Source organism: Sorex fumeus, unplaced genomic scaffold (assembly GCF_029834395.1).
Source record: "Sorex fumeus unplaced genomic scaffold, SorFum_2.1 ptg000013l, whole genome shotgun sequence".
Classification (NCBI taxonomy): Eukaryota; Metazoa; Chordata; class Mammalia; order Eulipotyphla; family Soricidae; genus Sorex; species Sorex fumeus.
In genome coordinates this window covers 5849807-5864518 of record NW_026606070.1, presented here as the reverse complement: position 1 = coordinate 5864518, position 14712 = coordinate 5849807, and the positions used below count along the sequence as shown (strand labels likewise).

Here is a 14712-nt window from a genome sequence, read left to right as displayed (position 1 = left end):
TACACAGGAAATGGTAAGTCCAAAATTCCAATTTGTGGGTGTAGGAGAGATAGTACAGTGGGTAAATTGCTTACCTTGCATGCAGCCAATGAGGTTTGACTCCCGGCATCCCACAGGGCCCCTTCAGCAATGTCAGGAGTAATTCCCGAGTGCAGAGCCGGGAGTAACTCCTGATCAAAACTGGGTGTGATCCAAAAGCCAAAACAAACGAAACATAAAACAAAATCCTAATTTGCTCCTGCAAAGAGAGAGTGGGCCCCGAGGTGTGTCGCAGGCCCTGCGTTTATGTTTCTCCTTTTCTTAATTATAATAAGCCGCCTGTGTGTACAAGGTACTCGGGTCTTTTGACTTCCTATTGGAAGGCTGAAGGCATGGCTTGAGGATCTGCCATGACCCGGTCAATCTGATTCTGGTTATCCCAGAAACCTAATTTGAGGGAGGAAGTGTTGTTGTTGTTGTTGTTGTTTTTTCTGTGCCAATGCCTGGAATTTCACAAAGCGTTTGTCTAGTTGTAGATGTCCTACTCTCATTGTGCTGGGCCCTTTGGAGAGCGATGCCTTACCCAGGACTCATGCCCTCGGCTTTTGGACAATCTCTTCTTGTTTCTTTCAGCTTTTGTTTCTGATGCCAATGCCCGTCTTAAATCCGTTGCTTTTGATGTTTCTGAACATCAATGTAATTGGAGTTTGGGCTCCATTAGGCTATACTTGGGCTTTTTCCTGCCTCTGTGCTCAGGAATCACTCCTGCTGGTGCTGTGAGGATCCTATGGGGTGCCGAGGACTGAACCCAGATTAGTTGTGTGCAAGGCAAAGTTCCTACCTGCTGTACTACCTCTCTAATCCCCAACTTCCTCTGGTTTTTAAATCCTAATTAGTCATTAATCTAATTCCTCCACCTCTTTTATGTCTTCTGGAGATTCACCAAACTCTACTGCCTACTTACCACTTCCTCTCAGTTTCTTGATTTCACAATCAGTGTCCAGGAATAGTTTCTTTTCTTTTTTTTTTCTCCTTTTTGGGTCACACCTGGCAATGATACACAGGGGTTACTCCTGGCTCATACACTCAGAAATTACTCCTGGCGGTGCTCAGGGGACCATATGGGATGCTGGGAATCGAACCGAGGTTGACCGTGTGCATGGCAAACACCTTACCCACTGTGTTATTGTTCCAGCTCCCAGAAATAGTTTCAAAGTTCTAAAGATCTCAACTAGCAACCGTTTAGTAAATCCTTAGATTTACTAAGGTAAAAGGTAAAGGCCCTCCCGTTGATCGTCGATTTGCTCGAGCGGGCCCAGTAACGTCTCCATTGGAGACTTTGTTGTTACTGTGTCTGGCATATCGAATACTCTCGGTAGCTTGCCGGGCTCTCCGAGAGGGGCGGAGGAATCGAACTCGGGTCGGCCATGTTGGCCGCTTGTAAGGCGAACGCTATAGCACAGCGGGTAGGGCGTTCGCCTTACAAGTGGCCAACATGGCCGACCCGAGTTCAATTCCTCCGCCCCTCTCGGAGAGCCCGGCAAGCTACCGAGAGTATTCGATATGCCAGACACAGTAACAACAAAGTCTCCAATGGAGACGTTACTGGGCCCGCTCGAGCAAATAGATTTACTAAATACTTTTTAATAACATCATTATGAAATAATAGCAATTTTCACAAAATTTCAGTTTCTGAACTATTTATGATAATTCTATTTGCTATTTCACAAGCAATATAAAATAATTTTGTGCCCACTAAGGAGGCAAACTTGGGGGTGCCTGGGAAACTGGGTACAATGGGTGGAGGGAAGGTCATACTGGTGGTGAGATTGATGTTGGGACATTGAATGGCTGAAACAACTGTGCTATGCAACACTTAGTAAACCATGGTGTTTAAAGTTAAGAAAAAGATTCTAAGATCTGTCCATATGCAGTCTCTTCAGTTCAGAACTTCTGCATTTACTTTCCTTTTTTTGGGGGGGGATCACACCCGGCGATACACAGAGGTTTCTCCTGGCTTTTGTACTCAGGAATCACTCCTGGCGGTGCTCGGGGGACCATATGGATGCTGGGAATCGAACCCAAGTCGGCTGCATACAAGGCAAACGTCCTACCCGCTGTACTATCACTCCAGCCCCTGCATTTACTTTCCTGAGTTGCAAACAGATCAAGGAGAGGAGGAAAGATGATAGCCTAGAGAATGGCCAGAATAAAATCATTGTTGCCACCTTGAACAAGCCCCTAAGATACTCACTGTTCAATCTTGGACAAGTTGATTCCCTTATCTGTGCTTGGGTTTCAAATCAAGTTGAAGCCATAATATTTGTTACATCTGTGAGCAAGAGAGCCAACCTCCTAGGCTGAGTGTAATTCATATTAAATTCTTCCCCCAATAATTTCCCCACCAATGTATCCTAAAGATATTTGTTTCTGACACAATCTTACATACACAGTTGAGTCAAATATGTATGACCAGGACGGTTTCAAGTATTTTATATACTTTGTTTAGTGTGGTTTTGTATTTTTTTTTCTGGTTCATTGTAATTCCGTGTAGCAGCTGTTAAGGTTTGAGAAAAAGGTCACACAGCCATGATGCCAAGCCTGGGATGGGTTAGAAGGACAGACGGATGTGGAGGAGTGCTCCCCATACACGCCGGAGATGGCTGATCTCACCAAAGAGGTCGGTAGTGGAAAGAAAGACAAGGCAGGACCACAGGGGCAGGTACAAGTACTTAAGTCCTCAGTCTTAGCTTATTGGCCTGTCTTTTTCTTTGCAGAGAGGGAGGCGACACCCTGTGGTATGCAGGACTCATGACTTTGTGCTCAGAGAGCAATATGGGGTGCTGGGGATCGAAACCTGGTCGGTCATGTGCAAGGCAAGTGCCCTCCCTGCTGTACAATTGCCCTGGCCCTACCCTGTCCTATCTGATAGACTTAAAAAATCAATGTTTACATGTTGAAGTGATGCTTCTATGATGATTCTATGAGGACTCGCACATCATTCACGGGTGTGCTTAAAGCCCCGATTAGCCAAGCTTGTCAAATTTTGACTAGAAGTACCTAACTCTCTTTCTTCTCTTTTTTTTGTGTGTGGGGGGGAGGAGTGTTTGAGGCCCCACCTGGCAGTACTCAGGGCTTATTCCTGATTCTGTGCTCACGGGTCACTCCTGGTGGGGCTCAGAGGAACATTCATGTTTCTCAGGCTGAATGCCCTCCCGTTGTTCGTCGATTTGCTCGAGCGGGCCCAGTAACGTCTCCATTGGAGACTTTGTTGTTACTGTGTTTGGCAGATCGAATACGTCACGGGGAGCTTGCCAGGCTCTGCCGTGCGGGCGAGAGACTCTCGGTAGCTTGCCGGGCTCTCCGAGAGGGGCGGAGGAATCGAACTCGGGTCGGTCATGTGGGCTGCGTGCAAGGCAAACGCCCTACCGCTGTGCTATCGCTCCAGGCTGAATGCATGCAAAGCAATCACTTTACCTGCTGTACTATCACTCCAATGCCAAATGGTGACTCAATTAAAAAAATAAATTAATTAAAGTACAAAATAAAATATATTGGGTCCAGAGAGATAGTACAGCAGGTAGGGCAATGCCTTGCACATGGCCAACCTGTGTTTTTTACATGTAGCATCCCAGATGGTCCCCTGATAATTTCTGAGTGCAGATCCAGGAGTAATCCCTTAGCAACACCAGGTGTGGTTCAAAAACAGAAACACCCCCGCCCCAATTTTTTTTTTAATTTTTACGAAGAAAAAGAGGAAGAGAAACTAAGTTTCTCGTGGGAGTGAGGGTGGGGTAGGGCGGGGAGAAGGTAAAGAAAGAGGAAATAGGTAGAACGGAATAGTTTCTTTTCTTTCTTTCTTTTTTTCTTTTCTTTTCTTTTTTTTTTTTTTGAATCACCGGGAGCTACAGTTACAAAGCTTTTATGTTTGAGCACAGAGCCAAGAGGAAGTCAGGTGTGTTCTTCTCACCCGAAGAAGGAAGGGAGTCCAGATAATTGTAGTAACATAGAAAGACTTGAAGGTTAGTACTTGAAGCAAAGCTGGTCAGAGTAAGATAAATACTGCGCATTCTTAGTTATAGGTGAAATGTTAAGCAAAACAAAACAAAACAAAACAACGACAGTAACAACCAAGAAACCCCCCAATTGAACTAATGTAGGCAGGCAGGCACATCGGGAAGGCCCCCTCCCAAGGCATTGGTAGAAAATTTCCTGGGAAGTAATAGTCTTGAAGTTTCGAGAAAGTGACCTTGCAGAAAACAGGAATTAGGCCTGATAAGACCCCTCCTGGCGACAGTCCCTAACAGGCCCTGAGGAGGCTAGGGACTGCTGAAACCCTACAGAGATGACGAACTTCAGCAGAGATTAGAGACACAATTAAGGACTTGAAAGAGATTCACCGGAAACTTTAAAGCTGTTCCTCTGGTACAATCCCTGATCAACCCCCACCTCATCAGAAAACTTCAGACTAAGGCACTCTAAGAATATGCACATAAAGTCATGAAGGTCATTCATTCAGGGCTTCTTCCTTTAAGGAAAGCCCACACTCCCATTTGGGTCTCTCTCTCTCTCTCTCTCTCTCTCTCTCTCTCTCTCTCTCTCTCTCTCTCTCGTCTCCTCCCTTTCAAAACCCTCCAGATAAAGCCTGTTTTACTTCACCATTTGTCTTCTCCTGAAATTCTTGTGCGCAAGGCGAGCCAAGAACCCAGTAACCCTGGGTCCCTAGTGGCAGAGGCAGATGGGGAGAGAGTGACCGTCTTTCTCCTCCTCGCTTCACATAAGCCACCCACAGGGCCCACTGACATCAGAACCCATAGCTTAGTTGAAGAGGTTGGCGGTTGCTGGAGGAGGCTTGGGCGACAGTGCAGAGCGGGCAGGGGCAAAGGTGGTCAAAAGTCACAAACTTCCCACTCTCCGATTGATCGTCCTGAGCTGTTTTAAGGCGTGGCGTGATATCTTTCATTCTTACTGCATTATGGACTTGAAAGTTGCTAAGATAGTGGACCTTAATGTTTCTCGTCACAAGAAAATAAAAACTGTGAGTAATGCACAGTGATGGGTGTTAACTCAATGTACAGTGGGATCCTTTGACAAACATTTACAAATAGCAGATCATTGTGCTGTACCCGTGTTCCCTGCCAACCACGTTCCTATCGTAAAAAGCGAACCCCTACACCGATGTGTTACAGAGAGAATGGAGGCCCCTGCGGCTGACTTGTGGCAGGTGGTTTTGGAAAGGACAAGTGTCCAATGAGGGGCTGGAGAGCGAGGACAGGGATGAAGGGACTCGCTCCGAATGCGGTTGATTGACCCCAGTCTGATCCCCTGCATCACATATGGTTCCCCAAGCACTTACCTGGAATCACCCCTGAGCACAGAGGCAGGAGTGAGTGGGAACACTATGGGTGTGACCCAACAGCAAGACAAACAAGAGAGAAATGTCCATTGGGAACTTCAACTCAGTGAATCGCTGTGAAGTACCTGACAGAGTGATCAAAGTAGAGAAAGAGTAATGTGGAAATCATCTGCCCCACAGGTAGGGGGAGGATGTGGGATGGGGGTATACTGGGGTTTTTGGTGGTGGAGAATGGGCACTGGTGAAGGGACGGGTGTTTCATTGTATGACCGAGACTTAGATCTGAAAGCTTTGTAACTGCTCTCACGGTGATTCAATAAATAAAATTATATATATAAAAAAAAGGTACGGTGGAGTTCATGCCCAATTCAATGAGCTAATCAGTGGCTGAATAAATAGCAGTACTACATGGAAAGTATCATGTTAAGCGAAATGAGTCAGAAAGAGCGGGATAGACACAGAAAGATTGCATTCATCTGGGGAACATAAAGCAACAAAAAGGGAGAGTAACACCCAGGAATGGCTCAGATTAGCACCAGGAATTTTGCTCCATGAATGGAAGGCCAGGCACAGGCTCTAGGTGAAAAGGAAGCTCAGATAGAGAAGAGAGTACCAAATGAAGGGTGTTGTGAGGGTCTTCCCAGGGTGGGAGAAGCATGCTAAAAGTAGTCGATAGACCAAACATGATTGCCACTCAAAGCCTCTCTTGCAAAACACAGTACCCAAAAGAAGAGAGAGAGAACAAGGGGGAATACCCTGCCACAGAGGCAGGATGGGACGGGGGGGGGGGGGGGGATGAGGGTGGGAGGGGGATGCTGGGACCCATGGGGATGGATGACGGGCACTGGTGGAGGGATGGGCACTTGATCATTGTATAACTGAAACCCAAGCACAAAATTTGTAAGCCTATAACTGTACCTCATGGTTTTTCACTAATAAAAAAAAAAGAAAAAAAAATAAATAGCAGTACTCCTACATAAAAAAAAAAAAAAGTACCTGACAGAAATTCTCTAGTCTCAGTTTTAGGCATCTGATACCTTGTTTACTACTAAAGCACCATGATTTACAAAGTGACCCATAGTAGAGTTTCAGGCAGAATATATCTTACTTATTACCTAGGCACCAGGATTTACAAAGTGACCCACAGTGGAGATTCAGGCATATAATGTCTTATTTATTACCAAAGCACTGTGATTTACAAAGTGATTTCTCTTGTCTCGGTAATCTACAGGAAATTCTGCATTGTCCTCAAATATAACCCAGCATAGATTTATTTTAAAGGCTTTTGAGGGGCATTTTTACAATGCCCACAATGTCATTTTTGGTTCTCAAAGGGTGGTATAGACTAATATCTGGATTCACCAGAAAAAAACATTTAAAATAATAACAGGTTTTATTGACAAATCTCTTTTTTTTTCTGTTGTTGGTGAATCAGCTTAGTTTTTTTTTTGTCATTTTTCCATACCTCTCTTTTTATTTATTTTTTAATTAATTTTTAAAAAAAAATTTATCAGTGAAACACCATGAGGTACAGTTGTAGACTTACAAATTTTTGTGCTTCGGTTTCAGTTATACAATGATTGAGTACCCATCCTTCCACCAGTGCCAGCTTAGTTTTTAATGGATAAAACTTGCTTAGAAAGATGTGAAAGGGAAAGAAGGGAAATTTATTTAGAAGAGAACACAGGCTTCTTTCGAATGGAAATAAGCAAAGAGGCATGCAAATAAGATGTGTGTTCAAGGGGGATATGGCCTGAAGCACAAGGCGACTTGATAAATTTCCTGCAGGTTTTTATTAAGGGCATTTCCAAACTCATTCAAAGGGTGGGGGGAAGGAAACTCAAATAAAGCCTTTTATAAACACCTCACTCAACTTTGATATGTGGCTGGAGCGATAGCACAGCGGTAGGGCGTTCGCCTTACAAGCGACCAACATGGCCAACCCGAGTTCGATTCCTCCGCCCCTCTCGGAGAGCCCGGCAAGCTACCGAGAGTGTCTCGCCCGCACGGCAGAGCCTGGCAAGCTCCCCGTGACGTATTCAATATGCCAGACACAGTAACAACAAAGTCTCCAATGGAGACGTTACTGGGCCCGCTCGAGCAAATCAACGATCAACGGGAGGGCCTTTACCTTACCTTTACCTTACCTTACCTCGGGTGCATTTAATTTTAATTTTTTTTTTTTTTGCTTTTGTTGCCATACCTGGCAATGTTTAGGCATTCTTCTGGCTCTGCATGCAGAAACCACTCCTGGCAGTGCCTAGAGGACTATATGGGATGCCAGGGATCGAACTCAGGTCTGTTGCAGGAAAGGCAAACACCCTACCCACTATACTAGCTCTCTGGCTCTCTGGGAAGCATATTGCATTTTCCATGAAGCAGCACTGGAAGCTACAACCATTGTTAGGTATTTGATTAGCTTTAAACTGATAGATATTTTGAGATACAGCACAGCTTCAGTATGATGCCAGCCCCTTCCCCAGGAGACTGTTGCAACCCCTGCTTCTCCATGGAGGCAGTGATCAAAAATGCAGATATGTGGTGAGGGGTGGGGATGCGACTGAACTCTGGAGTGAGTGACCCAAGGGAAATACATCACTGAGGAGGACATAGTGGACCACGTTAAAAAGACACCCTTTGTGTTGGCACATTGTATGACTGACACGCAATCATGATCAATTTTGTAATGCTCTATCTCACAGTGATTCAATTAAAAATAATAATAAAATTAAAAAAAAGGTGTTTGATAAGAAGTACCATCCCACCAGGCACTGCATCGTTGGGAGGAACTTTGTTAGTTACGTGACACGAGAAACCAAACACTACTTTTACTTCTACCTGGGTCAGATGGCCCTTCTGCATTTTAAGTCCGATTTTGGCAAGAACTGTGCCACACCCAGTGATCCATTCAAAACAAGGACTGCAGCCTAAATCCGGACTAACCAGAGCCTGAAACCTTCAGCCCCACTGAAGGAAACACCTCAATCTCTGAACCTTTAGCGTGTGTCTTGTACAGGACATATTCTCTGTACTGGTTTGTTGTGGTTCTAAAACCGTTAGCAACTCAGTCTACATTTGTATTTATTTTCTCCAAGCCTCTCTACCCATGTTTTTTCTCCTTAAAATTTATTCATTGGGGCTGGAGCAATAGCACAGCGGGTAGGGCGTTTGCCTTGCACGCGGCCGACCCAAGTTCGATTCCCAGCATCCCATATGGTCTCCTGAGCACCGCCAGGAGTAATTCCTGAGTGCAGAGCCACGAGTAATCCCTGTGCATTGCCGGGTGTGACCCAAAAAGCAAAAAAAAAAAAATTCATTTCTTTCAGAAAATAAATCTGTTGGGGGCTGGAGCAATAACACAGCGGGTAGGGTGTTTGCCTTGCACGCAGCCTACCTAGGTTCGATTCCCAGAATCCCATATGGTCCCCCAAGCACCACCAGGAGTAATTCCTGAGTGCATAAACCAGGAGTAACTCCTGTGCATCTCCGGGTGTGACCCAAAAAGCAAAAAATAAATAAATAAATAAATAAATCTGTTAGAGAAGTGAAAAAAAAATAAACGATAGACATTCGAAAATAGATTTTTATTACAAACACTGTGATTTACAAAGTCATTCATTGTAGGGCTGCGTCAAACATTTCATGTTCCAATACCACCAGCGTGAGTGGTAGAGGCAGACATTTTGGAAAATACAGCAAGAAATATATTTGTCCCTCCAAATTCTTGAAATCAAAAGTGCTCCGAAGCCATTAGAAACCATTTGATTCGTTGAATTTTTTCCTAAGATGTGAGGGAAAATAGCACGAACAGCTGTGGAGCCTTACTTCAGCCTTCGTTCCCCATTCTGCGTTTCATCTGGAGAAATCGGGGGGAAGGGAAAGAAAATAAGCACAGATGAATACACACATGAGGATTATTTACTTTCATGCTATGCTCTAGTGCCTTGTTCCAAATGCCAAAGCTTGGCACTGGAGATGTTACTCAGTGTTGGAGCACTTGCAAGTGTGAGTAGGTAATTGGGGGAAGAAGTCAAAGCTTCCGTTCTACTCCTGTTCTATTACCAATCACAATCACAACCATCCTGTTGTTCGTCGATGGCCTCGAGCAGGCCCCAGTAATGTCTCCTTCGTCCTAGCCCTGAGATTTTTAAAAAGTGCCATATTCAAGGCTCTGTCAGAGTTAGGAGAATGAGACCCTTCATTGTTACTGGTATTTGGCATATTGAGTATACCACGGGGAGTTTGCCAGACTCTGCCATGTGGGCAGGTTACATTCGGTAGCCTGCCATTTTGTCCAAAGTAGAAATGAGATAATAAAATGTCATAATAAGATGTTGCGGCCGCATGCTTCCAGGAGCTGGGTTTTGTAGTCTCTGAGTCTTGGCCGTTGATGGGATTACACGGCACCAGGGGGCCAGTTGGCGGGTGTGACCCTGCCTACTTGAATTTGGAGGATCTATTCTATTACCAAACTGCTGCAAATTTTGCTACATCCAATAACTGTCTTCTGTCTAGGGCAATTTTGAGGACAGTCATAGCCGCCATGAGTTAACATTCAAAAAGTCTTTATATTTCTCATATTTTCTTCATCGAAAGAGGCGTTCAGTTATTCAGCACAGCGGGTAGGGCGTCTACCTTGCACGCAGCCAACATGGCCGACCCGAGTTCGATTCCTCCGCCCCTCTCGGAGAGCCCGGCAAGCTACCGAGAGTATTCGATATGCCAGACACAGTAACAACAAAGTCTCCAATGGAGACGTTACTGGGCCCGCTCGAGCAAATCGATGATCAACGGGAGGGCCTTTACCTTTACCAATATTTACTAAATGCCTGCTGAAAGGTGGGCATTTTGCTAGGGCTGGAGGTGAGCCAATAGAATGCTCTGTTATTGGCAGACTTACATCCACCACCAAACGTCAATGTCAAACGTCTGGAGGAAGGAAAGAACCTTGAAAAGGAAACCCAAGCACAAAAATTTGGAAGTCTACAACTGTACCTCATGGTGTTTCACTAATAAAAAAAAAATCATGTGACGACTGGAATGGGAGTGAAGATAGACAGCTGGCAACTAAAAAAAAAAAAGGCAAAGATATACAATGATCAAATACCCATCCCTCCACCAGTGCCCATAACCCAAGCACAAAAATTTGTAAGTCTACAACTGTACCTCATGATGTCTCACTAATAAAAATTTAAAAAAATAAGAATAAAAATAAAATGCAGTTTTGGTCTCAAAAAAAAAAAAGGCAAAGAATCTGAGACAATTTTCGTTTTCAGTTTCTAGATTAGCATTTCGCTGCCAAAGATCATATCCCCCCAACCCTTCTCAGGGTACCCCCAGGGTACTTTAAGGCTATGCTGGGGGGGGGGTCAAGTCAATAAGTAGGACGGGGGTCAAGAAGGAGGCAGAAAAGTGTCATGGTGGGGGAGAGGTTGAGAAACACTAGTGTACAGGACCAGACCAGTAAACCATCACACTATGAATTCCCTTGGGGAATTACTCTGGCATTAAATTCTGGTTCAAAATGGTAAATTAGGGGCTGGAGAGATAGCACATCGGGTAGGGCATTTGCCTTGCACCCGGGTTCGATTCCCAGCATCCCATATGGTCCCCTGAGCACCGCCAGGAGTAACTCCTGAGTGCAGAGCCAGGAGTAGCCCCTGTGCATTGCTGGGTGTGACCCAAAAAGGCAAAAAATTAAAAAATTAAAAAAAAATAAATGGTAAAGTAGAACTTGAGAGAAAGGTCATTGCTCAAAAGAGACAGTTCTCAGGGAGCAGACTGTAAGGAGGAAATGTGATGTCCCCCTTGACCCTCACTGGGAGTGAGTGATGCCCTTGGGTGGTCTGGATGTATTCACAGCCCTCAGAAAGCCAACAGAGACCCCCCTACAGGGGTACGAAGATGCTGCCGAGGGAAGCCTGGTTTATGAAGAGGAGGACATTTCTGTGCCACGTCTAGGGACAAAGCTGAGAGATAACTGAGCCAACATCCATCTTGCAGTTGAGTGCTCTTCCTGATTAGTCACAGAGGTCCCAAAGTCCTCTCAGGAAGTGGAAATTTTACACAAAATAGGCATTTCCAAGTCAAAACCAAACAGTGGCGACAAGTTTCACAGGAAGATCTAAAAGACAGGACTGGGTGGGCCACTGTCCTTGTGCTTGGGGGAAAGCAGAAAGGACTGAAGTGCTGGAGATGGTGACCTGGGCAGCATGGGACATTGGGGGAATGTGTAGTAGCCCAACTTTGACAAGATGCCTGAGACGGCTTCAGTGAGGGCTTTGGAACTGTCACCATTTGAGGACGTTGAAATAGCTTCCCACCACTTTAGAGGACTGTGGCATTGAAAAGAACAGAAAACCAGGCATGTCACATCATTATACCCACTAAAGTATCTTATTGGTAACTGCTGGCAGCAGTGAATCCAAGATCTACGCTTACCAAAAAAAGTGTTAGGGCTGGAGTGATAGAACAGCGGGTAGGGCGTTTGCCTTGCTCGCGGCCAACCCGGGTTCGATTCCCAGCATCCCATAGGGTCCCCTGAGCACCGCCAGGAGTTATTTCTGAGTGCAGAGCAGCCAGGAGTAACCCCTGAGCATCACTGGGTGTGACCCAAAAAGCCCCCCCCCCCCAAAAAAAACAAAGAGTATTTTGTCACTTACATGTCTCAACTACCTTAAACTAGGGTTAGTATGTTGCATGTTGAATGTTTATTTGGTATAGTATATAGCTACTCTGCATGTCACAGACATCTTAATAAACCACAAAATTCGTTCCTGTCCAACTCAGGCACTGGGAAACTGATTGAATACCCACTAATTGGCATAGACTCGTAATGAAATACTATCTGCCCTTTCATGGTTTGGCATATCTCATACATTTGCACCAAGGAAATGAGAGAGAGATGCTGGAGAACTTGTCTTCATACTCACACACTGATGAATTCCCACCAACTTACCAAGAACCTTCTAAAAAGCATTCATTTGCTTTCTTCTATTAATATCTCGCTTGAGTTGACAAAGTGCGCAGCAAGGGAAACATCCCATTATCAAGAAGTCATTGCAAATAGATCCCTGTTTGAAAAAAAAAAAAAAAGCAAGCAAATGAATTAACACGTAGCCTATAGATCCAGACCTCTTCGGTGACTTCTGTTCTTCCCACTTTCCTAATAATCTGGCGAAGTGAAACGACCTGCTAAAATCAAGTTACAAATTGGGAGCAAAACTTGGGCTTTCTGATTTCCCCGGGGGGTGGGGGGGGGCACGCCGGGTGGGCTCAGGAATCACTCCTAGCCGTCTGCCCACTGTGCTACCTGTCCAGCCCCAAACTTGACCTTTGTTAATAAATGCCTTAGCATTTAGGTCCATTTCAGGCCCACCTCGAAATGTTCCCTTTCAAGCTCCCGGGGAAGGGCGGGGGGAGTGGGGAGTGTGCCCGTGGGGGATGGGGTGCACTTCTAAGACTTGAGAGCAGGGCCAGCCCAGCCCCCACCATGGGTCTTTCTCCGCATCTTGACCTCTCACAGTTCCTCTGCAAAGGAAGAGGTCCAGAATGAAAGTGGAATAAAAAAAAAAATTATGGAGAATAGCAGAAAGCAGACAATGACTAGTGTTTGGAAGAATTGTGGAATGCAGGACGTGGCTAGGTTTCTGGGCCCTGTCCCTGGAGACAGCAGTATCTCCTGACCAGCACATGGAGGTGCCTGGCAGGGCCAGTTCTTCTTCCCGGGGACCCTGGGGGACAGCAAGGCTTTGTGACCAAGTGTCTCAACAGGAATAATTTTGTACTCCAATTTTGAAGGGCACTTATTTTGTGTGTGTGTTAGTTTTGGTTTGGGGTCCATGCCCAGTGGTGCTCAGAACTTACTACTGGCTCTGTGCTCAGGGATCACTCCTGGCAGTGCTCAGGGGACCGTAAGGAGTGCTGGGGGTTGTATTTGGGTCTGTTACATGTGAGGCAAGCATCCTGCTTACTGTACCATTTCTTCATCCCAAGCACTTTATTATTTTTTATTTATTTATTTTTTTGCTTTTTGGGTCACACCAGGTGATGCACAGGTGTTATTCCCGGATCTGCACTCAGGAATCAACCCTGGCGGTGCTCAGGGGACCATATGGGATGCTGGGAATCGAACCTGGGTGGCTGCGTGTAAGGCAAATGCCCTATCCGCTGTGCTATTGCTCCAGCCCCAATCCCAAGCACTTTAAAAAGAAATTATGGAGTTTAATACAATTCCCAATGTATTGCTGAGCACAACAGTGGAAAAGAGAGGGAGAAAAGTCAGTAAATAAAAGTTAGGGTTTCTTAAATGGTGAAATTATGGGTAAGTTCTTTTTTCCTTTTCCACCCTTTTTTTCTTTCTTTCCTTTCCTTTTCTTTTTTTGAGTGAGTTATTTTCATGGGTTTTTCATTGCTACAATGATTTTAATTCTCATCTAACAGAACAAGTGTATGGGATATAGCACTATATAGCACTGTCCTCCCGTTGTTCATTGATCTGCTCGAGTGGGCACCAGTAACGTCTCCATTGTGAGACTTGTTGTTACTGTTTTTTCCATATCTAATACTCCATGGGGAGCTTGCCAGGCTCTGCTGTGCAGGTGAGATACTCCCGGTAGCTTGCCGGGCTCTCCGAGAGGGACAGAGGAATCGAACCCGGGTCAGCCACGTGCAAGACAAACGCCCTACCTGCTGTGCTATCACTCCAGCAGACAATTAAATAGTGAAGGTTCTTATTTTTTAAATTTTTAAATTTTTTAAATGTTTTTGCTCTTTGGGTCACACCCAGCAATACACAGGGGTCACTCCTGGCTCTGCACTCAGGAACTACCCCTGGCAGTGCTCAGAGGACCATATGGGATGCTGGGAATTGAACCTGGGTCAGCCGCGTGCAAGGCAAACGTCCTACCCGCTGTGCTATCACTCCAGCCCCAATAGTGAAGGTTTTTTAAAAGTATAGATGTATATACTGGTTTGGGGGCCACACCTAATGGTGCTCCCCAGGGCTGACTCCTGGCTGTGCATGCAGGGATGTAGGGATGAAACCTGGCTTGGATGTAAGCACAGCAAATGCTCTACCTACTGTACTATAGCTCTGCTCTCAAGTGGGAGTCAAACATCTTCTGATGTGAGGTCAGGGAGACTGGAATAATAGCTGGAGCATTCTGAATGTGGTGACCCTCTGACTCTGGCACGGCATGGCTGGTGTGGACCAAATGACCCCAGCACAATTGGGCCCTAGCAGTATGGCCCCTCAGACCCTGGCACTGAGCCACCTGGCCAGGCTGAGTATCACCAGGAGTGGTCCCTGATCCCCGAACACAGAATTGGAGACACAAACACCCAGTTTCTTTTTCTTTTTTTCCTTTTCCAATGCC

At 45.5% G+C, this 14712-nt stretch overlaps 1 protein-coding gene across 1 annotated transcript in view; it reads right to left on the bottom strand.

Moving 5' to 3' along the window:
- Window positions 1–8921: 8921 nt before the first annotated feature.
- LOC130020780 (placenta-specific gene 8 protein-like) overlaps window positions 8922–14712 on the bottom strand; it is a 28381-nt gene continuing 22590 nt past the window's right edge. The window contains exons 4-5 of the mRNA XM_056111482.1: window positions 12294–12408; window positions 8922–9191 (exon numbers count right to left, since the gene is read on the bottom strand). Coding sequence (XP_055967457.1) covers window positions 12304–12408 — 105 coding nt within the window. The 3' untranslated portion in view covers window positions 8922–9191; window positions 12294–12303. The remainder of the gene's footprint in view (window positions 9192–12293; window positions 12409–14712) is intronic.